The sequence below is a fragment of the Rhea americana genome, unplaced genomic scaffold (genome assembly GCF_003343005.1).
Source record: "Rhea americana isolate MKP2758 unplaced genomic scaffold, rheAme1 scaffold_7, whole genome shotgun sequence".
NCBI lineage: Eukaryota > Metazoa > Chordata > Aves > Rheiformes > Rheidae > Rhea > Rhea americana.
In genome coordinates this window covers 6,806,762-6,834,724 of record NW_028186867.1, presented here as the reverse complement: position 1 = coordinate 6,834,724, position 27,963 = coordinate 6,806,762, and the positions used below count along the sequence as shown (strand labels likewise).

The 27,963-nt window shown below is 38.1% G+C and overlaps 1 protein-coding gene across 1 annotated transcript; it reads right to left on the bottom strand.

The window, feature by feature from the left end:
- Positions 1–10,631: 10,631 nt before the first annotated feature.
- On the bottom strand, positions 10,632–25,569 carry CRLF2 (cytokine receptor like factor 2). The gene is made up of 8 exons (XM_085321508.1): positions 25,494–25,569; positions 19,096–19,207; positions 18,232–18,404; positions 16,355–16,494; positions 15,493–15,655; positions 13,237–13,351; positions 12,070–12,154; positions 10,632–10,913 (listed from the first exon to the last, which is right to left on the bottom strand). Exons 1-8 carry the CDS (start codon positions 25,567–25,569, stop codon positions 10,632–10,634), a joined length of 1,146 nt encoding a protein of 381 aa, XP_085177634.1.
- Between the last annotated feature and the right edge of the window lie 2,394 nt (positions 25,570–27,963).

Here is a 27,963-nt window from a genome sequence, read left to right as displayed (position 1 = left end):
AGGTAGAGYATTGCCAGCGRGTCAAAGGARGTAATCCTTCCCCTCTGCTCAGCACTGCTGAGGCCAGCAACTCGAGCAACCTGGAGTGCTGCATCCAGTTCTGGKCTCCCCGGGTCAAGAGACACATGGATGTACTAGAGGGAGTCCAACAAAGGGCTACAAAGATGATAAAGAGACTGGAGCATCTGTCATAAGAGGAGCAGCTGAGAGAGCTGGGACTGTTTAGCCCAGAAAAGAGAAGGCTCAGAGGGATCTTATCAATGTGTGTAACTATCTGATGGGACAGAGTGAAGAAGACAAAGCCAAACTCTTCTCAGCTACACCCAGTGATAGGACAAGAGACAATGGAGAAAAATTGAAACATAGGAAATTCCGTTTGAAAATAAGAAAAAGCTTTTTTATTTTTTTTTTACTGTGAGAGTGGTGAAACACTGGAATAGGTTGCCGGAGAGGTTGTGGAGTCTCCATCCTTGGATATAATCCAAACTCAATTTGACACATCCTTGAGTAACCTACTCTAGCTCTGAGCAGGGGGGTTGGTCTAGACGATCTCCAGAGGTGCCTTCCAACCCCAATTATGCTGTGACTCCATGTGTTTCTGTGATTTCTCTTCTGGCTAAATCAGATCATAAGTTTGAAAATGAAAGATTCTTTGCCCTCTTGCAGAAGGAGAAAAAGGGAAGAAGAACATACTCTCTTTGACTTTGATCTTTTTTTTAGCTTTTATTATTTTCTAGAAGTGACTAAGTGTCTTTTCTAAATGATATTTGGAAGTCTAGAATAAAATTTAAATTTGAACAGCTAATGGAGGATGTCCATTATATAAATCTTATATAATATATCTTATATTACATTATAAATCTTCTGACTTTGTGGTGCAAAATCAGGTAGAAACTGATATAAGCAGGGCTTTTAGATTTCACTTTTAAAAATGTCCTTCCAGTYAGAATGCTCTTCCTTTTCTTGAAAGAATCATTTAATTTTTCCATGAATGTCCCTGTTGCTGCATAAGCAGCATTGGAACAAAAGGCTATGTGAATCCTCTGTCTTTCAACTCCTTTGGCTTCTCAGCTTCAAAAAGCCACATCAAAACATCTTGCAGAAGACAGAACAAACATCAATGGATTTTCTTTCAGTATTCAACAGATATCACGCTCTGCCAACTGCCCAGTGCAGTACAAGCAAATGCTGCCAAATTCTTCCTTGACATACAACAGAGCCCACTAATACTGAGGTAGCTTTAGCTGCACTTTGCAATATTTATTTGCTAGATTTATTTAAGACACTTTCACATCAGATCAAGTGGTACCATAAAATGCTGGTGTATGATATTGAGGAAAAATCCTACTGCTTAAAACACATCATTCAGTTCTCTGAACGTTGCCTTTTAAATCTACAATACTTAGGTGCACTCATTTGCTTCCCAATCCYCTGCGTTCACCGCTGTTGATAGCCCTCCTGTTGAGTCCCATGATAGCAGGAATAGCACCTAGTGCCAGGTTGTAAGCCTTAAAAACAATTTTGATTTGACCRATTTCAACCTGAGATGCAGAATGACTTCACAGCTTTAAGTTTAATCAAAATTAAAAAGAAATACTTCTCTCTGACTGCCTGTGTTTTTAATTTATGCCTTATTAACTGTGCTACCTGTTTAAGTTTGTGAGGGTGGCAACTCTGAGACTTTTCTAATGTGGAGATCTCCAATATGTGGGTGTTCAAACCCTTTATGTTGTTGATTGTGATCTGACACCTTCTGTAAAATAGCATGCCAGAAATCTGAGACATTTGCATGCATTGAGATACCGTGAGAGATAAGTCTACTCTCAACCATCTGCTCAACCCTTTGTTTACTGCTGCTCTTTGTACTGAAATTCAAATATTTTATAGTGAAGGGRAAAACAATGCAGTAGGAGCCCCTATCTCATCTTTAGTCTTTTTATGAACAACATCTGCAGAATATGATAGGAAACAAAAACATCTGTTTGAAGTGGCTTTGCTGCATTTTGCCTTTACAGTGGCTCACATGCAAACCTGAAGCCATACTGTCTTGGGATGTTTCTCCTTTTTTATATATAGAAAGCCCTGGAAAAACTTGATGCTCAAAGGTAAGATATTCAGAGCTGGAGTAGGTATTAGTAGGCCCAGAATTAGCCTGATTCAGCTTCATAGCTTCTGGATGAAAAATCTTTTGGATAGAAATTAAGATTGAGGTTTTGGCTATCTAATGAGAGATAAGTCCAAAAGCTTTTTCCACTTTTTCCRGTGGTAACATTATTCCTCATGGCAAAATCTGCTATAAAGTAGAGGCAGAATTTTGTCTTTGTCTATCACTTTCATCTGGTCTATGACAATTTAATTCACTGGAAACATGAATGTTTGYCCAGAAGACAAGTATGCATGGTTCTGTTGGACTGTTGTATATCTGCCCTGGAAACCCACCTTGCCTTCCACCTCTCAGGAGCTGATGCTTCTGTGACCTGGTAAACGGCTGTTGTGTCCCATTGCTTCTACGAATGCATTTAATCAGTGGRAAAAGGCAGAATTAATGTTTGAAAATCAGCCTTTTAAGAATTTCAGATGAAAAGTATTACTAGTTGTTATTATTGGCCAGACTTTGTTTTCCTGTTTAGGCCTTTTTATACAGACAAAGTGACCTCAGTGGGTGAGTGATACTTGAATTCATGATCTGGCAATAACAAGCACCTGACTTTAGTCATGTAACTTCCCATCTTGTGATTTGTGTACTTGAAAGCATTTAAGAAACTGTTATGTTTCACTGTACACTTTCTACACAGTGCTCAGCTTGGAGGCCTAAAGGGTGCCAGATAAGAGAAGGTGGGAGAAGGTTGAAAATTTCCTTTCATCTTATTAGGAGCAGGTATTGATTCTACTCTTCTCCAGTCCGTTTATTCTTTTAGCTCAGCCATTAGAGGACTTACAGAACATGTAAAAGTCAAACTCTTACTGCTCCTCTTTTTGGCAAGAGGGACCTCCTATAGGTCTTAAAAGTCACTGTGTGTTTATGTGGGTTATTCTCACCTTCTTTTGAAGTTCAGTCCTTTCACACACACACAAACACACACACACACACGTGCGTGCACAAACACACACACACAAAGTATTCTAGACTGGCTGGGTTAGAGGGAGGAAGAGGATACACAGCTCTGGAGCCCAGAGAAAAGGTTCACACCAAAACAAGGTCTGATCCTTTTTCCATGGACTTCATACTACCCTAAAGAGTTACTTGATGAAACAGAACTGTCTATATCAGAGCTATTTATCAACCCATCTGTTTTCCTGTTAAAGACTGAACATGACTATGTTCTTCACATTAATAACTACCCAAGAACATAACAGCAGAGACTTTTTAGAAGTCTTTTCAGAACAATACAGTGCAGGAAGCTATTTAAATAATTATAGTTCTTGAGCATATCGATACCAGGAAAAACAGGAAGGAAGAAAGCAGAGTATAGCCATGAGAGAATATTTGTTCTTATTATTGTCTGTATAGTTATAAAATTATATAACTCTAAAAGGTAAAGTCCTAGCCACTTGATATTCATTCATAATAGTGATGGATAGTGACTAGTACTCTACGCTTTATAATATTTCTGACATTCCTAATATTGTATCGTTGGTATGATATCATTGGTATTACTAGCATTACTTCAGTTATTTCAGAAATCTTTTATAGAATCTAGTATAGGAGACTGATAATGTTTTATTAGTACTACTTTATTACCTTACTTATTGATTATTGGTGGAAAAAATCATACTTTGAGATTACAGTAAGCTCTTATCACTCAGGTATCAATAAACATAAGTGAGCTCTAGTCTATCCTATGGCAGTCTGTGACATGCTGCTTGTGAAAACACAGCACCTAAGGGCTTGACTGTCTTCTGATCACTGCAAAGGGAATATAGAATAGTTTGGAAAACTATTGCTTTGATATAAGGGTTCCTTAAAACTACTCTGCCAAACCGGTCCCTCAGCTCAGGCAATAGCTTGCAAAGCTATTTTGATAGTTTTCAAAGAAGCTGTATGCCTGACTACTATCCCCCAGCTAGAAGCAGATTAAAATCATTTTGGCCCCTCTTAAAATGACCAACCTGCCCAGTTCTCTGATGCATGATGTTATATGTGTGGTTTACTGTAACATCCTATGCTATATTATATTTAATATATAAATAATATATAATTCATATATAATATATATAATAGAKCTACATTTATTTCTTCGTTTTTACATATATAGTATTCTCACATATTTATTTATTGGTAAATAGAAACTGTTATCCAGAAATGCAAAAAACTATTCTGTGTTATTTTAAGTTTCTAGTTCTTCCTTCTCATCCTCTCTCATCTAACTTCTTTATGCTCTTTACCTACCTCACCCACTACTCTTCTTTTTTTTAAGTAGATAATTTAATTATGGAGATGTTATATATATTTGTATAGCACTTCTGAAAACAGTTCGTTGATGTTGTATGCATGTCTGAGGACAGAGAACATCAGACTGAGAGATTGTCTCATCAGAGCAGGAAGCAAGTTGTAGTCTCTCACTTTTTTTCTACAGTATTACCTGCTATGTACAAAGCTGATAATGCTATTGACCTCTTTTATAAACATGGTTTGACATCTACTGACAGAAACTACTGCTTAAGACCTGAATGAACCAGTAAACCAAAAGGATCTCATAAGAAGGAAAATGAAGCATGGGATTGTCTATGGAAAATTAAAGGTGTAAGTGCAGTAGATATTCCTTTCATCCCTCTTCTGACACCATTTTCAGTTTGTCCAAATATATAGAGCGAGACCTGTTTTCGTATGGATTATGCTATTTCTTTCTCTTGTTGACACTTCTCCTCAAAGTCTAGGAAATCAGAAGCTTCAGGCACAATCTAATCCTGGATATTTCATCTCTACAACTAATCTCAGAGATTTCATTTTGAGAAAGAAACTGTGTCATTTCATTACGAAACGAAAGTGGGCTTCCTCAGCTGCAGCCAGGGATGATGAAGTGAGAGTGTGCACGTCTGCTGAGGCGCCGCTGGGAGGAGCTGGCAGGTTTGCTCCTCTGCCTCTCATGCCTTCTCCAGAGGTGGCCTTGATAGCTCAGCTCCAGCAGCCTTGTGGCGGTCTCAGCATTTCCTCATGGGCTTTCAGCAATGCCTCTAAGGAGGAAGGAGGCAGAGCTTGCTGCTCTGGTCCTCTTCTGGGCTACGGGGAGCTCAAGGAAAGCTTTCTCCCACATACACCTGGTTCCTCCCAGGGAAGAGCTCTGCCCCCTCCCCACTAGGAACGTCAGGGCAGAGAGCAGAGAAGAACCACAATAAGTTGCAACTTTTCATTTTCACYGCAGATTTAGGGCTCCACTTACTGCCTCAGCTTGGATCCACTAAGGGCCTGGTTATTGCTCAGAGGCAGTGTACACCTGCTGTTTCCTATCTACATAATCTTGTGTCGGGAATTGCCAGCAAGAAATATGCAGTAGCAAGCTCTTGAAGTGACTGCCTATGCACGGGGGATGTGCAGAAGTCGAGTCAGTGACAGACATCTGCTCAGTGACAGAAGATTAGTTAGAGCTATGCTTTCTTTTTACACCCAAAGGACTATTGCCCTTTATATTTTGAAAAGTTTAGACCTACATGGCAGTCATTTTATACTTGTTGTATAAGGAAGCTTATTGTATTTAATCCACTATACTTTCTTGTCTACTGTACTTGTATCCAGTCTACTGAATACTTTCAAGTATTCAGTGAGCATGATCCTCCTCCATTTTCATCTTCACAGATCAGTTTTCTTTCAGGAAAAGGAAAAATAAAATAAACTGTGCTTTGTGTCACTACATTTAGTGATGGTAAAAATCTAATCCATGAAAAAAGTAAGGATGTTTTTGAAAGCTTTTACAAATAACCTGTTAGAAATCTTTAGGTTTGCTACAAAATAAGCAACAATATTCTGCTCAAAATTATGCGTTCAATAATTGTGCAAAAATATATTTCCAAAGAAATTATAAAACTCTAACATAATTAAAAAAAATGAAGGAAAATAGAAGTTGAAAGACTAGTTCCAATAGGTCCTGTTTTTATTTTATTTTTTTAATGTATCATTTCCTCCTATTCTTGTCACTGAAAATCAGACATCAAATGCAAAGAAAACAGTAGAGATGTTCATCTAGCAATGTAAACTGGCTCAGCACAAGTATAGCCAGGCACGTATTGCCTGAGAAATAAAAATACAGTCTATTTGTTCTACTGTTATGAAAATATATGAAAATATAGTTCAATTAGTCTGGACTACCATATGATACACAGTTTCTCCTTTTCTGTGGGTCATAATTAGGAACAAGATGTAGCATCTGAGGAACTCAGGCCTTTGAAGAACATGACAACTTTTGAATAAATAAAGAGGATGATATGAAAGTTGCCGTGTACCTTTCTTCTCACTGTGGGGAGTTGAACATGCCTTTTCCTGTCTGGCCATTTAGTTTGCTCATTTGTAACTAGGCTTGCATGAATCACTGGAAACTTATTCTGTCTGAATAGCTGTGTAACCATCTGGGAAAGTAGAGAAGAGAAGAGGAGATGAGATGAAATGAGACAAGACAAAAGCTGAGCTGAGCCAAACCTTGTCTTTAACCTCTTCAGAGGGAAGAAAAAATGATGACAAAATAATGGAAAATGGCAGACAGGAAATTAGGAAAGCCTCACATTATGTCGCTGCTTGGGAAGGCAACTGAAAGCAGCAATCCAGTGTGTGACTCAAATGAGCCATCAAGGAGCAAAGGCTCTTGAATTTTGCTTGCAGTGCTACCCAGAGCTCTCCTGCGAAGTGAGCATTAGGCAAGCAGGCATAACTTCATCTGAGAAAGTTTCATCTTTATAGTGAAGARAAGGGCCTTCTTATGTGAACAGCAAGGTAATATGCAGCCTTTTGTCAAAATCTCAGAGAACTGAAAGTTTTGTTAAAATACCTGTCTCTTCTGAGGGAGCTATCTTAGATGCGTCTGGACCTGTCTTGGAATCAAAGCAATGCTCTTGCAAGTCTATATTCCTATTTTCATATAGGCATTTTGCTTCYCTTTCAGACACTTTTTACTTGGGTCCAGATTCTCAAACTCTGATCTTTCTGATTGTTCTCCTGCTAAGTGGCAATTCAGTCTGAAACCAGATGTGCCCCAGAGCCTCTGCTCCAGCTGTTCACTTCAGGAGCTTGGGCGGAGGGTGACGCTGCTGTCCTTCAGCCTATGTACCCACGTTTCCTTCCTTCATAAGCAGTTCCAGGTGTCACCAAGGGCTGCTAGGACCCCATCAGCTATGGACTACTGTGGGCACCAGGAGTGAYGAGCTCAGAAGTCTGCTTAGGGTCCTTGCGACAGTCAGGTCTCAGGATCAATGAGTATTGCTAATCTAACCACACCTATATGTTGGGTCCCYCTGAGACTGCATGTTGTATCATGTTTAACAGAATCAGCATCAGTACTGGACCTGGGGGGCTTTGCTACTGCTTAACTTATGTTCTTCATCTCTCTATGGGCACTTTTTCATAGTTTCCAGAAAACAAAAGTCCTTTTTTGGTAAACTGTCTTGTTTTGAATTTGAATACACCCCTCCTTGTTGTATTCTCTTCATAAGAAATSTTTTTAAAATAAATATTTTAGGTAGATGAGTTTTTAAATTTTTATTTATAGCCTATTATAGACATACTTGTATATATATGCAAAAATAATCTATTAAATATAATAAAAATATTATACTTTTTGTGTTAAAAATAAGTATTATTTCAGYTCAGGATGACTGCTGAAATGGTATGTTCRAATATRAATTTCTTCTTTTTTTCTCCAAAGTGAAATTTCAACAGAATATTATGAAAATTTTTGCCTTTAGACAGAATAATATTTSTACAACAGAAAATGGTTCWACTAAGATATCTARCTAGCACTATAAATTGCCATATATATACATGAATCAAACACGAAGTAACTAAACAATAAATTCTGGGCTTTCTTTTGCATTTTATTTTTTAATCATCACTGGGACAGGTTGTTACCTACTGCAAGTCAATGTAATTTCTTTGATTATCATGCAATAATGCCAATTTACACCAGCTGAGAAGAGCTGAACTGGATTCTAATAAAAATTATAAGATTATATATAAKTAATAATAGTTTGTATTAATTKTTTWTATTAATTTAAACTGCATTGCATTCTTACTATGCTTTGAAACTTTGAAAACTTACATTTATCAAAACTTTCCAGAAATGAGGGATGCTCAACTGTTTTAGATAGGAAAAGGCAGGAAATTTGCCAAGCCTATGATAAATCCTGTTCATTTTGTTAAGGTAACATCAAGAAAAACTTGAGGAATGTRCCTGAACTGTCCACCCAGTTAAGTTCCCTAGATATGGGTCAGAAAAATTTGTTGATTTTTCCCTGCAATGCAAACTGCGTCACCTAGAAAYGGATTTTGGAAGCTGATGGATCCATATTACTATACATCTTCCGCAGGAGACCTATACTTGAAGTTTTTAAGTACTGAATTATAAATATTTTACTAACCAGTGTAATTTTGTGATTTGAACAGTATCCAAATTACATTATATATTAGTTAATACAAGTGTGCAGTTGGCAAAGCTTAGTCAACCAATAAAGTTACTCAATGACTTTATACCATGGAYGCTTTAAGTGCTACAATTTGTCTACAGTATTTGTTTTCAAGCAGTATGTAACTTAARTTTTGCTGATGATACCAAGCTGGGAGGAGTGGGTGACACACCTGAGGGCTGTGATGCCATTTGGAGAGTTGGGCGGAGAGGAACCTCATGAAGTTTAASAAGGGCAAGCGCAGAGYCCTGCACCTAGGGAAAAATAACCCYAGGCACCAGTACAGTTTGGGGGSCGACCTTYTGGAGAGCAGCTCTGCAGAGAAGGACCTGGGAGCGCTGGTGGATGACAGGTTGACCATGAGCCAGCAATGTRCCCTTGTGACCAAGAAGGCCAACRGTATCCTGGGGTGCATTGGGAAGAGTGTTGCCAGCAGGTGGAGGGAGGTGATCCTGTCCCTCTACTCAGCCCTGGGGAGGCCTCAYCTCRAGTMCTGTGTCCAGTTCTGGGCTCCCCAGTCCAAGAGAGASAKGGAGCTACTGSARAGAGTCCAGTGTAGGGCTACAAAGATGATCAGAGGGCTGGAGCACCTGYCCTATGAGGAACRGCTGYKAGAGCTGGGCCKGTTCAGCCTGGGGAAGAGAAGACKGAGGGGGKATCTGATCAATAAGTACCTGAAGGGAGTGTGTCAAGGGRACGGGGACAAACTCTTTTCAGTTGTCCTATGTGACAGGACAAGAGGCAATGGGCAGMAATTGAAGCACAGGAAGTTCYRCCTGAASGTGAGGGGGAATTTCTTCACTGTGAGAGTGACGGAGCRCTGGACCAGGTTGCCCAAAGAGGTTATGGAGTCTCCTTCTCTGGAGATCTTCAAGGCCTGCCTGGATGCAACCCTGTCTACCATGCTCTAGGTGACCTTGCTGAGCAGGGAGGCTGGACTAGATGATCTCCAGAGGTCCCTTCCAACCTTATCAGTTCTATGATTCTATGATTCTATGATTCTAAGTGATACAGAGAAACTTACCAAATAGTCAAGATTTGGTTTCTGAGGTCTAATTATATTTTATATTGCATTTTAAAATTAGAATCATATATATTTTAAAGATGTTATGTTTTAGAAGATGTTAGAACATAGTATGAGAATAAAAAACTGATATATGCAATATGAACAAATCCTAAGTACAATCTACAACTGCTAATTGAATTAAAATACGATTTGAAATAAATGCAACTCAGTTAAATATAAACATCATTCAYAATAAACCTGCTTTCTACAAGAAATTGCTTATTCATATGAAGGGAAAACCCTAAGGTCATATCACTGTGGACTTGATCTCAGAGGAAGCCCAAAGAGCYCTAGCTGTCTACACAGAACTACTTGCAGGATAAAGCCTGATGCAATTCTGTACATTCTCACTTTTTTATTCTCGGATACAGATACTGTACTTTATCTTTTTGAAGACCTTTGATGCATACAATGAAGCACAAAGTTTCACACTGGAGAAGAAATTTCCAAAGCAAGAAATTTTAAAATGAGGATAATGTACAAAGCAATATCTTGACCCCATGAAAATGAGGAGTATATGGTTGGGTATTTGTGAGATGACCACTATGAGGAAAAAAATCTCTTTATTTTCTCTATTATTTTCTCTGTGATATAATTTTCACTGGCCATGCACAATCCATAAGCACAATGACCGAGTCCAGGCTGCATAGTGGAGTATCACTTGTTCTCCTTCATTCCAAGCAGGAAAATGGGGCTTAGTTTAGACCTAGAAATAAGCCCAGTGAGAACATTAAATCCTAATGTTATAAATTATCAGATATTTATTTCATATACTGAGCCTGCCCAAGTCATCATAAGTTCTGGGCAAGCACAGATCAAAAACCAAGTAACATAGCCTGGTATTTTATGTGAGTCTGCCTACAATAATCTCTTATTTTATTCAGTCACTCTCCTAAACTCACTACAATGTGATCAAGTTGTGATGCTRTTTTCTAACACCTACTATATTATGCAGATGTTATAACATCACATACATATCATCATTCATTAAGATCTGGAAGCCATCAAGAGAAACTGTAGTATTGGATGTTGGCATCAGGCAGGCATTTTGAGATGTTTGAGGCATTTTGGGATGGTTATTTTCAGCCGCTCCTGAAAAGTTGATGATGATATCCTTAGATCTCTCCTTGTCAACATTCTTTTTGTCTTCTTCGTGGCTTTCTTCCTCAATGGTGCACTCTGATTCTTCATATTCTAGCTTGGTTTGCACCATTGCATGCTCAGTTTTGTCTATCCATTCCTAGGAGAATAGAAATGTTAATACTGGCAAGTTCTTAGATATCATTTAGAAGGAGTCTAGATTTTCCTTCAGTAATGACATTTTCCCCAGCTCAACTACAATGGCAATGATGAAAAGGAAGCAATATAGGCAAGCTGGACGTAAGACAGAAGAAACAGAGAGAGGGAAGGAATGAAGGAAGGGAAAAACAGAGGAAGGGAGAGAAGAGAGCTGGAATCCACAAATGAATACAAACTCCTGCTAACTATGGAGAAATGTAACACTGAAGGAATCTTCCTATATAATCAGAGCCTGTAGAAATCTTTGGATGTGAAAAATACCAGGTGATCCTTGGTAAACTTGCACACAGCTCTGACTTAATCCAGATTCAGACTGAGTTTACAGGGAGATTTACACAACATAGCATTTTTGGATTAATGCTTTGGTATTAATTTGCATTTATATCTTCCTTCTTTTGGTTTGGTTTAAACCTATCTTACATAAGGAAAGCTTTCAGTTTTTCCTAAATATTTGACTTGTCTACTTACTATAACAGAATTAATACAGAATAATATATCACATATGTAATGTCATGGATTTGAGGAACAGTTAAAGTCTAAAACTTAAACTGCATATGATGTATTCATTTGATGACTATTCTGTTTCTAAAGGCTTAGTGAGCATAGACCTCTGTGCTAAGAGAGGATGCTTCCTACTGGAGTGAAAGACTAAGGTCCTTGCTGCCTCAGCACTAAGGCTCACTGCACTTGGCAGACATAAAGGGCAAGAATCTGCCTCAGAGTGGGGCAAGTTCCCCCAGCTGTCACATCCAGGAATAGAAACAAATTCCATTCTGACATCTCACCAGATAGTATTGCTGTTTCTCTGGACACCCTGAGAGTCTTTTCTTGAATTTTTTCTGTCTATTCCTACAAAAAATGTCTTCATGCAGTGCTGAAGTAGCACTATACTGACTGTACGGACAGTGGCATTTGATCTGTAGAAATCTCATGGTCACATCGCACCAGGGAAGGGCTGTTCCCTTAGGTCAGAGACCACCCATGGTAAATGTCAGCACAGAACATAGGTGACAATGACACCTATGACATCAGTGACAATTTCCAAATCATTCACAACATAGTACAGTTCACAGTCATGCTGTGAAAAGAGCATTTACCTGGAAATTTCCATTATGGTCATTAAAGAGATCAGCAAATACATATTTAGGATCTGGTATAACAGGCATGACTGACTTTGGAAGTCTGCAAAGAAGAAAGAAAAATACACATGTTCTGTGACAGTATATTCATTCATGTATGCCTCCACTTGAACAAAGTTTTGTAGCCACTGATATAATTAACATGACAGTCCTCTAGGCTTGATATCTTTTAAATGTGTGTTAAAGTCAAAAAGCAATATTGTAGAGCAGTCACTTGATTGGTTTGAGGCCAGGTATGATTTATGTAATAGAACAGAATGATGAGGCCATCAGACTAAGAGTGATTTTTCTGCTGTCTTTTCAATTAGTCTCATCCTTGTAAAATTTAGAATACATCCAGACTTCCAGCTAATCAGTAAGTAGCATTTTGCTCCATACAATATATAGTTAGAGCTTAAAATTCCAAGGTCAGATTCCCCCAACCTGGGGAGATGGTGCAGCAAACAGCCATACTGACTTACTTAGTAAACATAAACACAAATATAAACTTAGACATATGAGAGAAAAAAATGAACCTATAACTTAGAAAGATTATCTGAGCTCTGTATTTTCAACCTATTTTCTGCAGTACTGGATCTATGTCTTTTTTTGCACAGAAAAAAAGCCCAAATTTCTGGGCCTTTGCAGTAGATTTTTTAATTGCAGATTCTAATCATGAACTGAGTCAATAAACTGCAAATCCAAACATTAATATAGTCTTATTAAAGTTGAATGCACTCAGCTTAACATCAGCCTGGTGCAAACAGACGTTGAGTCTGATGAAGTTGCACAAAGAAAYGGTTGCACAAGAAGTTGGTTCTGAAGTGACCAATAGCAAAAACAACTGGCTTCCAAATATTCAGCTGCTAAGGAAGAATAGAAGTGAAGTGGAAGGGAAAGAATTTTGTCCTGAAGAGTTGCATTATACCAGAATTACTCTCTCTGTTTTTGAAAATGAAAAGTCTTGAGGTTTGAAAGACCAGGATGCATTAGCCCTCAAATAGTAATTAAGCTATTAACTTCTACATCTTGATGTTAACTTAATTTATCAGATAAGAATCTTAAGTGCTAAAAGATTTAAGCTTGAATGATTGCTTTATTTTCATGAAATGAATATTTAACAGTGACCACTGAAATTATATTTACCTCTGCCATTTACACAGAAGAATCAAGAGGAGAAATATCATTAGAAGTACTGCCAGAATACAACTTAAAAGAATTACCGYGTTTGACTGAGATTTTATGTCATCATCACATGAATCTAGGAATAATTACAGAAAAGAATGTGAAAACTTTCTTGTTTGCTTTAACAATAAATACTCTTAAGCATGCTAGTACATTGACTTTTCTTTTTTAAAAAAAATGCTTAGGAACAATTAAGACAAATTCAACTGAAACTGAAAAGAAAAGGAATCCGCAAACCATGCAATAAAATAGTATTGTGCTTTTATTTATCTAAATTACCCTTGTACAGGACACAGGAGGGGGCTTAAGGACAAAGAGTAAAAGTATTTGGAATGAATCAAGTTAAATATTCCTTGTGTTCACCACACCACACTGACAGTGATGCAGCAATTTTGGGTAAAATCTATCTTACCTACACCTACTTGCAATCACCAAATCTGCTAGTGTTATTTTATAGGTAGCTTAAATTTCTTATTTCGTGAGATAAAATTATTAATTCCCAAGATAAAGCAAACAAACAACCCCTCATCCCTCCCAACAAACAAACAAAAAAACCCCCAAATCACAAGCACTTACATCTTAGAAAGCAGCTAGTGTCAGGACATAATTCAACACACTGGTATATAAACTAATGCATTTATGCATCTTTCAGTATTCTCAGTGTTTTTCCTGCAGCTTTTATAACGCCACCTCAAAACTGCCTTACACTAATGATGGTCTGCTCTGCAAATAGATACTATAAGAACTAAAATGAATTATTCATACAAGAACAACTGTCCTATAAGTAGYGCCCCACAGTCACTTTGTTCCCTGTAGCAGCCTGTTCCACCTGCTTCTTTTGTTCAGCCTGACAAAAAGCCACAAGAAAAACTGTGATCTCCCCTTAAGGTATTTGCATTCAGTATTTGTGAAACTTCTTGAGCATATCTTTGTTCATGGCTTCCTCTGATGGTATATTAGGAGACAATAAAGACTTATTCAGATTCTGAAGAGAAATGCTTGCCTCATTGACTCTGCCAGTGTCATTTCTGAACCAGGGACATCCAGAACGGCTAAACCGTGAGTCTATCCCTTCTCTGCTTTTCATCCTTGCAGTTGTCTGCMGGCTGCTTATGGTCAAATGGTCCAGGTAGGGCTGGCATGTGCTTCCCTCTGAGAGGCACAGAAGGGGACATTGTCCTCTGTGTTTTCTCGAGGACATTTGCCAGCGATACCTGAGGACATGCTTACGGGTTCACAGTCTGCAAGGAGATGAAGCTTCCTTGTGGTTACTGCTAATGCAAGCTACACAGACCTCTACCCCAGAATTTCAGTCCAGCTCTGTGGATTTTCTTCAGGTGAGTTAATAGCCCATTTGATTTTGGAGAACTTAGATCTGGGTACACTGGACATCTGAATGTTTCATATTTTTGATAAAACTTAGTAGATGGCATTTTGTGGATAGCTGATATGAACATGTTGGGATGGTGTAGAGTCTTTATTACATTAAAATTTTTCCTTTAGTTTTGATAGCTAGTAGAAATATTGTTTCCCTCAGAGGCCTAAACAAAGGCAATTGCTATCAATTAACTGTGCCTGTCTCATGCAAAATTAATTCTGATAATGATTTTCCTTCATCTCTTTTCCCCTATCCCCCCATTTTGATTGACCTAGTACATTCTATTAAGAAGGCTATGATGTRGTTGCTCTGCCTATGGATCATTTAGCTATGCTTTCTGGTCCTGTAGCTCAACTTGATAAACATTTGAAATAAACTACCATAAAAAATGGTGTATTAAAGATTTTCTTAGAGTTCAGGTTGGATATGCATATATCATCTATCACCAGAGTGCCTGCTTTGCTACACACACATACAGATATATATGGAGATACATACATACATACATACATATATATATATATGTATATATGCATACACCATACATCACATTACTTTCATTGGAGGACCCTAAACACAACTGTAACACAAATAATATGGAAATCTTTTTAACCTTACTGAGCATTGTGTAAATTAGTAGCATCAAGTGTTATAAGGAACAGTGTGGATGAGAATTAAAAATAGGCAATCAGCATTCCATATGAACTTCCTTTGACAGTGTTAGATGCAGCGTGATAGAGTGCTATGTCAACTAGATGCACCTGTCTAGCCTCTCTTGCAGTCCTTCTCCCCTTCCCCATTTGCATTGAGAGAGTATATGAATGTAGCACAGCTGTTACCTAATGATGTACCATTCATCCAAAATGTTTCTGCTTCCCAGTCACTGCTGTAATTAACTACGTTGCATAAAGGTACTAGCCTCTTCAGTCTGACCCGGAAAGAATAGCATTTCCTTGGATCAAAGCCTTGCTCTCCAACACTGCAACACTTAGAACTTCTAGACTGAGAAGGAAGGTATATTATAATTATTTATGGTTCAAAAGAGCTTCAGAGTACTACATTTTATCATGATCATGGGAAGAATAAGAGATAGGCCAACCCCAAACTCCAGAATAAAATTTTAACTTCTCTGAATTTTTGAGAACTCCATTTCTTGACTGACTYGTCTCCATTCATACCCATTCCTCATTGTTCGATACTGAGTTGAAAGACATAACGGTCAATACATATAGTACTGCTACATTTACTATTTGTAACATGCAAAAGAGACTTCAAACAAAAAATATTTAGAAGATAYGTGTGAGCCTGAAAAGATTTAAGTCAATGAAGTAATATTAAGATACACTTACTAGCTAACTTCAAAATAAATAAAAAGCCTCTGTCACCTCTTTTCTTCCATTCTCTTTCCTGTTTTTTTTAACTTTTTTTCTTTTCTATCTGGCTTTCTGCTGATATCTCTCAAGACTTTACTATTCTGAATGTATGACCTTAGATTGTTCTCAGGTCTTTCTGAAAGCAAGAAGTCATAACTCAAAAATTATAGAAATCTAACTGTTATAGAAATCTAGCTGTTTCCTGCTACTAGCTATTTTTTAAAGTATGGGATGGGAGGAYAATATGAAAACAACTCTATTTTACATTCTGTAGTGATGATTCTTCCAGCTCCTTCCACACTGACTAAAAATGTCATGTCCAACTTACTTGCCACCCTTTGTCGAACTTGCTTTTGTACTGAAGCTCAAGTTTTAAGCACTTCACAGCTCTCTTTGGTTCATTACAGCTAACAGTAACGGTGTCATCTTTCCACAGGAAGGTCACATTTTCTGGTGGATTTGGCTTTACTAAAGAGAAAACAAACAAATTATGCAATAATCTCTTTAAAATGAATTACCTTAATATAGTTTATATCACTGCTATTCCTTCCTTCCCTCAATCCATCTCTGAGTAGTAAGCCAAGAAAGTGGTCAGTCTTCTTGAAGGATGCACTTTTTCAGTTGACCTTCTTACTGAACAACAAAATGAAGTTTGACACCATGACACCTTTCCCCATTCAAAGTCCCACATTTAGAGGGACTAACTTACTTCAGGAGCCTACTGCAAATACTTAAGTAAGAACTCTAGTCCCCTCAGACTCCTCAGTCAAGAGAAAGAAAGAGGCTTCTTCAGAAGTAGAAGCTTAAATTACGGGCCCTAAATCACTTTATAGGGAAGTCTATCTCCCTTCGTGAACAATAGAGGGAACCTAGAGAGACAAGTCTCCTTATTTACACAGCAGGGTTAAGTAGTTAAAGATATCATTTTTGTGGTATGTTCTTCAATTACCTAAATGTAGGCAAACACCAATTTATATGCTTTAGAGTATCTATGACTCTGGAATAGGACTAGCAAATACTGTCCCATATAATCTACAAGACACGCATTCTGGAGGCCAGACAGGATACGTTAGGGCACTTGAAATGGGACTGGGAGCCTATCTGTGGACAACTGAACCTACTCCTCACTATTTTCAAGTGGTCCACAGAAAAGGCAATGGTTTGACCTATGTAATTGGATAGTTTTCAGTAGTGGAAAGTAGAGGTATGAGAAGAGCATTATTTGTGTCTTCAGCCCTTCTAGATCCTTTTTCATATTACAAAAACCCTGTCCTCCTAGTTTTGAGGCTTAAGGTTGGTCTCTATTATTTGTGTTGTGTTATCTAACCCTCTTAAATTTCATGTTAACATCAGTGGTAGTTTAATTGCCTAAATTTACAGATGAGCCTCCAGCTTTCCTTGAACCACCAGATGTTCATATAATTAGGAGATGTAAAATACTCTTAAAGATAGTTGCCATTACAGATTTTTGATTAATCCTTTTTGCTAAAGAATAAGCACTAATAATATATTTGGAAAATTATGACTTTGGATAATTTCTGCCTGGTATATCTTATGCCTATTTTTTATCAGAAAAATCACTCTAAACACTGTAACTGCAGGAAATTCTAGATGATGCCAATAAGCTAATCTCATAATAATGTGAAATATATATTTCTGGTGGAATTAATAAAAACAGGAAAAAGGAATTCCTACTAGCAATGAGGAGAATATCCCTTTTATTCTATCAGGCTATAACATAACCAATTGATTAATTTCTCCTGAAATATTTGATAATTTCAGCTTCTCAGATTAGAAATAGTTTGCTGCATCATGTCTCACGGAAGATGACGAAAGAATGAAAGGTTGAAAATACACATTCCTGGTATGTATACCGAGCAGGTCTGAACTAAACTATGCACACTCACATATTTAAGTATTTTAATTTTAGTTTTGAAACTGTGTTTTAGGACAATTTTTTCTAACTATATAACCCTACTTAGCTGCAGCTGCATCCAAGCCTATGTAAAAGCTGATGACAGCAAGGGATGAAAATCAGCCTTGGTAATTCCAAAAATCTGTAGTTTGTTTTTGGCACACACTAGTAACATTTACACGGATACATACGCGGATACAACTGATTTTCTCTCGGACTAAGGACAACTAGAGGAATTCTTGAAGACACTAGGACTATCAAAAGACACAGTCGTGTTATTGCACACTTACTATAAAAATCAGATTTTAGTGTTTTAGAAAAAAGCTCTTTGCTTCTATTACTGTTCATGATTGAGATGAAAAGGGTGGATCCTTCTGTCTTAAACAAACATCCAGAATTAAACCCTTGGTCCAAGAGATAGGTGGGACATGACTTCCAAACTTTGTGTTGGCCTCCTTCAAATCTACAAATGAAAAAATAATGGTGAATGGAGATACTCTGTTAGCAGTTAATACAAATAAATTCTTTGCTCACTGATTTTTTTTTCTTTAATACTCTTGCAAAAGGAAGGAACTTTTTGAGGCTGGAAATTTGACAGTGTTGTGAGGAAATTCAGCACCCCAACCTTACTGACTTTCCAGTCCTTGTTTCTCATGCAGTCTGAAATTTTCAAGTTTCTTTCAGGTTCTTTTACCTTAATAAGAGAACACTGTGCTCAAACGGATGTGATTTTCATGTTCCTATTTCCAAGATTGTACTGCTAAAAGTTATTTCTCATATACCAACCATAAAGAAAAGGAAAGATCAAACTGTATGACTGCCTTTAAATGTTAAATTTCTGTTTATTAAGTCAATTAATAAGTAAAATATACAGGCATATGTGGAAAAAAATCACAATCAGCAGTCTAATTAACATTACCATTTAACATAAAGACAAAACAAGGTTTTCCTATATTGTCTTCTATAACTCATTATACAACAGATTTACTGATTTATACACTTTTGTGCAGTGTGTGAACATAAGTTTAATGCTGGATGATTAAAAAAAAATTAAGAGTATTTTCAGGTCACAGATGACTCAGAAGGACCGAGCTATTTCAGTCTTCTGGAGTAAATCCTTCAAGGAAGGAAAAATAGGCATCATCAATACTCACGTGTAAGAAAATGACACATTCTCGCCAGGAAATAGTTCTCTTGCTGCCCATGTGATCTGCATCTGCTCATTGTTGAAGTTGACTATAGAGGTGCTGACGGTGCCTTTCCGACCTGTCCCAGTGCATTGACAGAGAACACCGTTTCAACGACTGTCAGAAACATCATCTGGCATTTGCAGACAGTCAATGTTTCAAAAATAATTTTACCATAGGCTCAGATGATTGATTATAAAATGAGAGAAGAATATCTATAAAGATAGGAAACAGGATAAAATAACCTAGAGAGGCTGAAACTAAAACTATAAACTAACAAAATGAAAACATCCATAGCAACATGAAAGAACACCCCACGGTCCTTGGGCCTAAAGGTATAGAGCTGTTTACATGTATGCAATGCAAGAGACATAAGCCTTGAGGCTGACTTTCTTCTGGAATGTCTTAGATTTTTCTGCTAAGCAAAACTATTTGGGAACTACTGCCAAGTGGAACCTGTGTGTAAACTGTCTAATGTTTGCTTTAAGAAACAAGGGACTTACACTACAAGTCAAGACCAAATGAGTAATGTAGAAGCACCCATGGTAACCTAGAGTAGATCAGCAGAAATGGGTGAACTGTGTACATTATCTATGTTCTAGCCAATCCTACCTCATAGACTTTTCCCAAACCAAGGTCATTTTATGTCCTGTGGCTATACACAGATATCATTCCCTTTTGTGATCTTGTTTTCATTATAGCTTTTCCTTCTTTCTAGAGATTTAGGTGTTTTAATTCTATATCTATTGGGATTCCACAATCAAACGTTGAAGGTAGCACTTACATGTGAAATATGCTTATCTTRAGCAGCCAGAAGCTTTGGAAGAGTATGATATATCAAGGGGAAACAGGTTTTATTTATTCTGAGCTCTGTGAGATGTGTAACTCTGTTTAGTTGAATGAACAGAGGAAGAAAAGGTACCTTGAATATCAGCAATGAACTGCTTGAGTGTGAAATTTACAGGCTGCTATCTCCAGGCATGAAGCACCAACCACTAGAAACTTCTGCAGGAGCACTCCTACCTAGCAGGAGAATAGTCTTTTGTCTCTGATCCATTTACATTTTATGCCACTCTGGCATTTTGAAGGGTCTTAAAAAGTTAATAACAAAAATTTAATAACATTTCTTATGAGATTTTRTCACAGAGGGTGACCCTGAAAGTTTATGGGAATCAGGCCTAATACCTTCCATGTTGCTATACTTTTGCTAACTAATCAACAAGAAGTATGTGAAAAAGGTATGTGGAAACACCCTAGTTCAAATAGCCATATTGTCTAACTAATTTCAGGGCTACATGGCTCTGTCTGTGGAACTAACAGCTTCTGTATTTAGGACTAGTCAAAATATCTTTGTATATTTTGTGGGGTATTGTGTCATAATACGTCATTTTATCAAAACCATTCCAGAGACAATTTTGACAGATCCAAGAAGGATCAAGTGATCTGCTGATTAGATTATATCCTAGACTGTGGCAGGTCTAGCTCCAGGTCCCTACTACATGATTCACAGATCTTTACTAAAAAAAGATTATGCTTTTACTCAAGAGAAAGACTTAAATCTAACTCAACCATATCCTAACTAATGTCTACAGCTTATTCCTGTATTGATTTCTCAAACTGAAAATCTCATCTGCTTTTCTGAGGAAYGGAGAGGTCAGTACAATTATATGCTGAAATAAAAACCGAATTTCTAGACCTCAAAAGCTATCATAAAATAGTATTTATCTAGTTAGTTCTAGCTCTGTTAGATGAGCCTAGCTCTTGTCTCCTAATCCCTCAAGGCCATTATAAGCGTTCTGCAGCATATCTGAGGGATTGTCTTGTCTTTAACTGAAACCACTAAGCAATATGATGGTAAGAGTGCCTGGCAATGGTTTATTGGTCTACAAACACAGTTTGATGCTCTTAATTCTTATGGACAAAATTCTAATATGCCTGTGCCATGTCATATATAGCRTTATGGCTAGTGTCACTGAAATCCACAAGACTACTTAAAAGTAAAATTTAGATATTATAAAAAATAGTTAAAATAGCTAAATATATTTATAATATGATTTTTCAATTTTTAAATAAAACTATAATATTTTTGAAAGAATGCAAATATTAGTGTATAGAGAATACTATACTCCTTTGAGATCCTTTTTATAATTATAGAATCAATCCTTGCAATTCCCTTTAGAAATATCTATGTACTTTCCACTTTGTGATAATTAGTCTGATTGCAGATATTTTCATGTTAAGAAAGAGCTGTTAATGTCCATGCCTTAGAAAAGAAGATAAAAACATAAAGATTGCTCTCATGCTTAATCATATATTTTCAGGGCTATGTGCTTCTATTGCTACGTGCATGATGGTTAAGCACAAGAAGAGGTGGTGAAATGGTGCTTGTAGGGCATCTTCTTGGGTCATTTTGAAACTAAATATGAAGGAAATTCTGCAGTTTAATTTCAGAAGGTGGCTGAGCTTCTCTGCGCAGAGCTATGCACACAAGTCCTTCTGCGCTTCACAGCAAGATTTTGAAAAGACACCCACTCTAGTTAATAGGACATAACAAACAGTGGGTACTTAAGAGTCCTCTCCACAATGTAGTCAAGTAATCCAGGCTGTCCATTGGATCCTTACCAGAAAAAGAGTGCTAGTTCAAAGCTGTCACTTGGACTTGAGCACATAGACAACCCCTTTGAAAAACACAGCAGTGATATTTTCCATTATTTGGGTGATGGACCCGATGCCCTGCATTTATCCCACTATTCACTAACCCTGAGGTTGCAGCAGTGGTCCTTGGCCATAAAAGAACTACTTCCAATGAACTCTACTGTTAATCAAATGATCCTGATGGGGTTTTGTTATGAGATTGGTGTCACATTGCTCAGCAGAGGAGAGTTGGTATTATCTAAAATTAATGGAATATTCAATTTCTTTGGACTTCAAGTGGCTTAGTCAAGTCATGGCTGATTCTAGAGATGAATAATAAGGAAACCAGAGTGATTGTATTGGATTCCCACACAGAAAGAAGTGGACACTCAATAAAACTTGAGGGTCAGATCTGAGTGGCCTGTTGGAGGGCAACAAAAGCTGCCAATTCGTTCTGATCCATGGACAACACTAATTTTTCTTTGGTTTTTGAGWTACAGTAAGACAGCTATTTAGTAAAGACTAGACTTCAGAGATGCACACTAACTCTTGGTTTGGTCAGTATGTGGTTTTTGGATGACATAGAAACATGTTGATTTTGCTCCAGTCCTGCAGTGATTTACACAAGGACTTAACTTGACACACTCYGAGTAGTCTGCTTGACTTCAGCAGGATTATTCAAAGCACATAAACTTAACCACACACATAAATCTTTCTAGGATCAGATCTTTTTTATGCAAAAAAACCCTACAGGCCAGCTACATATTTTGAATTGGAACTCTGGGATTTTAACATTTAAATTCAACCTCTAGCAAGTGCAGTTATTTAGGGGCACACGTTATTAAATACTCTAAAAATAAATAGAATCATTTAATAGAAATGGAAAGGGACTTGTAATAAATTCTTTGTTGACATATACACATTCTTTCCTGCACTCTAGTTTTTAAGAACTTTATAAGAAAGCAGTGTTAATATAATCAATAAACTACTTTGAAATACATTTGTCTACAGAGAATGGAATTTAAAATACTTTAAAAATAATATTTATTGTTAAAGTTTGTCCTTGTAGAGCTCCAGTCAGCACAGTTTTCTATTATACTTTCACATTTCATGTATTTTGTAGTGTTTTTGAATGTAATGTGAGCTGTTTTGTGCAAGTGTTCTCTCAGTAACATTTGTGTGTATCTTATCAAATCAGAGCATAAATATGTTGTAGTATTCACATTTCTTTGCTTTTTCAGCATGTAAGGATGCACATCTTATATTAATTTTTTAAAGTTTTGTAGCTGGGCTCAAATTGCCACCAAATAGTCTGAAGATATGTAGGTTACCTGAAGTGTAATATTTCCTTCTGATGATCCTTTGCCGCTAACTGGAAGGGTATTATTTTTCTTTTTGTGGAGCACCTATGCTTTTGGAGGCAGAATCATTCCCATCTTTTGTTAATGGAAAATAATAAAGAGAATAGGAATACAATAGGAAAGAATGTAAAGAGGAATAAAGAGAAAGAAAAAAACAGGGCATATTTCTCCCTTTTCTTTATAATGAACCTTTTATGAATCCACCTCTAACACCTTGGAACTTTTTCTGCTAATGTGGTAGTTCATCCACAGCAATTATTTGAAACATGTTTCTACTCATGGCCCTACAGTTAGGCAACAGCCCAAAGTAATACATTTACCATTACTCTCTATAATTTTAATGATTTTAAGTATTATGATAATGGATAGATGGAAAGGACAAAAATACAATGAAAAGGCAATACCCGGGTCAAAGAGTGGGGACAGCTCCTTTCTGTCAGAGGCTGGCTTGCTGGTCTGGCTAGGTATGCAGATAGAAGCATGTTGCCGTGCTATATGTAGGATATATATCAGGGTCCTGGAACATGAGCTCTGGAGAGAAATCTCTGACTCTAAATCTTAGGTAAAACCTGAGGGAACTGGTAAGGCTCCACACAACACCTCAACCTCATACATCCTGCTGAGCACTTAGCTCTTCTTGGGACAGAGAAGCATGGAAAAGACCAGTGTTGCACATGCAGAAAGCATTTTCACAAGGGAAAAAAAAAAAAGAAAAAAAAAGAAATTTCCTTCTTGCAGTAAATTTTGCAAACACAACCACGAGCAAGAATACAGGTAAGTACATTCCATCTCCAAGTCACCTTTCAAAGATTATTACAAAAAAAAACTATTATTACTGAAAAGGAACATTGTAAAAAGCATGAATGTAATGGAACAGATCAAAAAAAGAAAGGAAAGGGAGTGAAAAAAATCCCGGTCTGCAAAGATAACAGAACGGAACATAAATGTACTGGAACTGTTGTAACCTCATTGAAACATTATAAAAAAGAAAAACCACTTTTGATTTCCTTACACTGATGAAACCTGATAAGTAACCACATGTTGAACTTCCACATGTTGCAGCACACTGTATAGAAGTAACTGGAGAGCAAGACCCAGATCTGAGTCTACAGTGTTAGTTACGCTTAATACTACTTATCGATGAGAACAGTTTCATTTCAGCAAAAGGAACACATGTAGGCGAAAGTGCAGCTCTGTGTGCATAAGACTGTTGAACTGAATGTCTGCGRCTGACACTAAATAGAAAGTCCCTTTCATAGAAAGGGGACAGGACAGCAAGAGAGAGATTTTTATAGACATATTTTGGAACGAGGCGTACTCCTTATAACATGCTCCTTTTATCCCATCAAATCAATGTTTTTTTGGTAGAAAATGATGTTAGCTAACTATGGTTAGACATCACCACACTTTGCATTAAATGACTGCTGTAACTGTAATTTTTCAGCTGCCATCCCACAAAGTACGTGCCATCAGTACAGCATGGCCATACGATGCTGCCAGGTCAGGACAGTGGGGAGACGGTTGCATCCACTCACAGGAGTGCAGGTGACTCACAACAGCAATTAACACTGAAGAATCAGGCAGTGCTGCACAGCTGAAAATTATACTTACTGTATGTACAGCAGAAAAGAGAATTGATTTATAGGATGWTGAGTAAAGTATTTCTTTCTCCTTACAAATTAATGAATTACAGGTACCTTATGATAAATTAACAAGACTGAAGATTAGATTAATAGCTCATGTTTTGATCTTTATATTAGATTTCTGCATTAATCCATTTATTTTTAGCATGCTGCAAGTATTGATACTGCAAATTAACATATGAAACAGAGACATTCTTATATTTAGATAACCAAGTAAACAGGCATAAATGTCTATTTTAATCTTGCTTTCTAGTAATACTCTTACCTTAATACTTTCTCAGACACAAGACATTACTGGACATTTCCCATTTTGCTCATTCCTCCAGAACAGTAAAGCTTAAGTCTTACCTGGAATCTGTTTTATCCATCTTTGTTCAATGGAGAAGATTGTAGGKTTTTTTGGATGCAGTTCACTCTATCAAAATCTGTATCTTGGACAGTAAGCACTCCTGCTTAAAAATTTGAATATTTCTTTCTTTAACATTGAACACAAAATTACTGGCTTCTTCCTTCATTTTTATTTGGGGAACATTCAAATAAAGCTGTTACTATCATCTTTTTTTTTTCTTTTGAAGAGGACACACTCATCTCTATAAGATACCAGTTTCTGTTTGATTGATACTTTTCAACAAAAAAGTACTGAATATAGTAATATATGAGAGAAGGTACTCACAGAAATATTACTATTTAATATATGCATTTCTTGAATAAATACCTGTGAACTTACCGGCTGATTGTGACTGAGAGGCCACCAGGTAGCCCAATATGAAGATCGCTGAACACGCTTCAAAGGTTAGTCTCATGGTTGGAATGCCACAACAGACTGTGAAGAGATGAGTAATCGTAATCTCTGGACTTTACCATTTGATCACTTTATACCAGAGTCTGGAGGGAACTAGAGGAAATGACTACAGGAAATAAAAAAAATTGACATAGCTCTAGCTATAAAAAATAAGAAGTGCAGGATTTCTGTACGCACACTTCTTCATATTTTATTAAAAAATCAAAGAAATTATTTCCCAGAATACCAGTATCTATCTTGCCAATACTTTGCCTTGTATCTTTTCACAGTTTTATCAGAAGTCCCCACAGCACTGGTCCAAATAAGGGAAAGAAGTGGCTGGGTATCTGCGATCGTATCRTATCAAGCATGACCCCACTGACCTAGACGTGCCCACTGACCTGAGAGCAGGAGAAGTATAAACTGCCTAGCTTCTTCATTATGAATTGGCAGCTAAATATATTAGCATATGTTTATATCTCACTCCACATGCCTGATGCACCTCAGATGGCTTGAGCTACCTCTGTCCCCAAATCAGAGGAAGGAATAGGGGGGTCTTATGGTCAGAGGGAACTGAGCTGCCAAGTGTAGGCAGGTTACTACCAAAGAGATAGCACTAGGATACGTTTTCTCTTGTACTGCCTGAACACACACATAATCTACTGMTATCTCTTCCAAATATATCCATATACCTAGCATTACATATTTCTATATTATATCCATACCTTATATATTCACATACTGAACATTATACATAAAAAGAGGGATAGGAAGAGTAATATRTTGCCCAAGATTAAAGGTATTTTAGAAACAGCAAAGTTTAAAGTCTGAATAATCATGATTACCATGTCTAAAGAGACCTATTTTCTGCTGGGCTGCACTAGGCTGGGCTTCGGCTAACATAGAATCACAGAATCAGTAAGGTTGGAAGGGACCTCTGGAGATCATCTAGTCCAACCTCCCCRCTCAGCAGGGTCACCTGGAGCATAGTAGACAGGGTTGCATCCAGGTGGGCCTTGAAGATCTCCAGAGAAGGAGACTCCACAACCTCTCTGGGCAACCTGTGCCAGGGCTCTGTCACTCTCACAGTGAAGAAATTCCCCCTCACGGTCAGGCGGAACTTCCTGTGSTTCAATTTCTGCCCATTGCCTCTGGTCCTGTCACACAGGACAACTGAAAARAGTTTGTCCCCATCGCCTTGACACCCTCCCTTCTGGTACTTATTGATCAGATACCCCCTCAGTCTTCTCTTCCCCAGGCTAAACGGGCCCAGCTCTCACAGCCGTTCCTCATAGGGCAGATGCTCCAGCTCTCCAACCATCTTTGTAGCCCTACGCTGGACTCTCTCCAGTAGCTCCATGTCTCTCTTGTCCTGGGGAGCCCAGAACTGGACACAGGACTCGAGATGAGGCCTCCCCAGGGCTGAGTAGAGGGGCAGGATCACCTCCCTCCACCTGCTGGCAACACTCTTCCTAAGGCACCCCAGGATACCGTTGGCCTCTTGGCCACAAGGGCACATTGCTGGCTCATGGTCAGCCTGTCATCCACCAGCACTCCCAGGTTCTTCTCCACAGAGCTGCTCTCCAGAAGGTCAGCCCCCAGCTTGTACTGGTGCCTAGGGTTATTTCTCCCTAGGTGCAGCACTCTGCACTTGCCCTTGTTGAACCTCATGAGGTTCCTCTCCGCCYAACTCTCCAGCCTGCCCATGTCTCTCTGAATGGCATCACAGCCCTCAGGTGTGTCAGCCACTCCTCCCAGCTTGGTAGCATCAGCAAACTTGCTGAGGAGGCACTCTGTCCCCTCATCCAGGWCATTGATGAARAAGTTGAASAGGATRGGACCCAGTACTGAGCCCTGGGGGACACGACTAACCACAGACCTCCAACTAGACTCCACGTCACTGATGACAACTCTCAGAGCTTTGCCTTTAAGCCAATTCTCAATCCACCTCACTGTCCACTCATCTAACCCACACTTCCAGAGCTTCTCTAGGAGGATGTTATGGGAGACAGTGTCAAAAGCCTTGCTGAAGTCAAGGTACACAATGTCCACTGCTCYCTGCTCATTAGTGAGTAGAGCAGCCAATCTGTGGAGTGAAACATTGCTGAGGCCYCAAGAGCCACAAGGCATTCATGGAACAGAGTGTTTCCTAGACTAGCTCTGTTCCAGCCTCATAGGCTGAATGTCCGTTGGTGGTCAAAGACTGTTAGGGGCCCTTCTGGAGCACATCTTCTAGTTTAAGCTCACCAAGAGGAACTCAGTTCCTCTGCTCCACTACGCGAATGAAAACACGGGAACAATCAAAAGATTCACTTCACAAGCATTGTGAATCTGAACTGAGAAGTCAGCGTGGACTAGCCTGCTTCCCCTCTCCAGAAAAGAGCCCYAGGGGACCACTCTCAGTGTCAACACACTC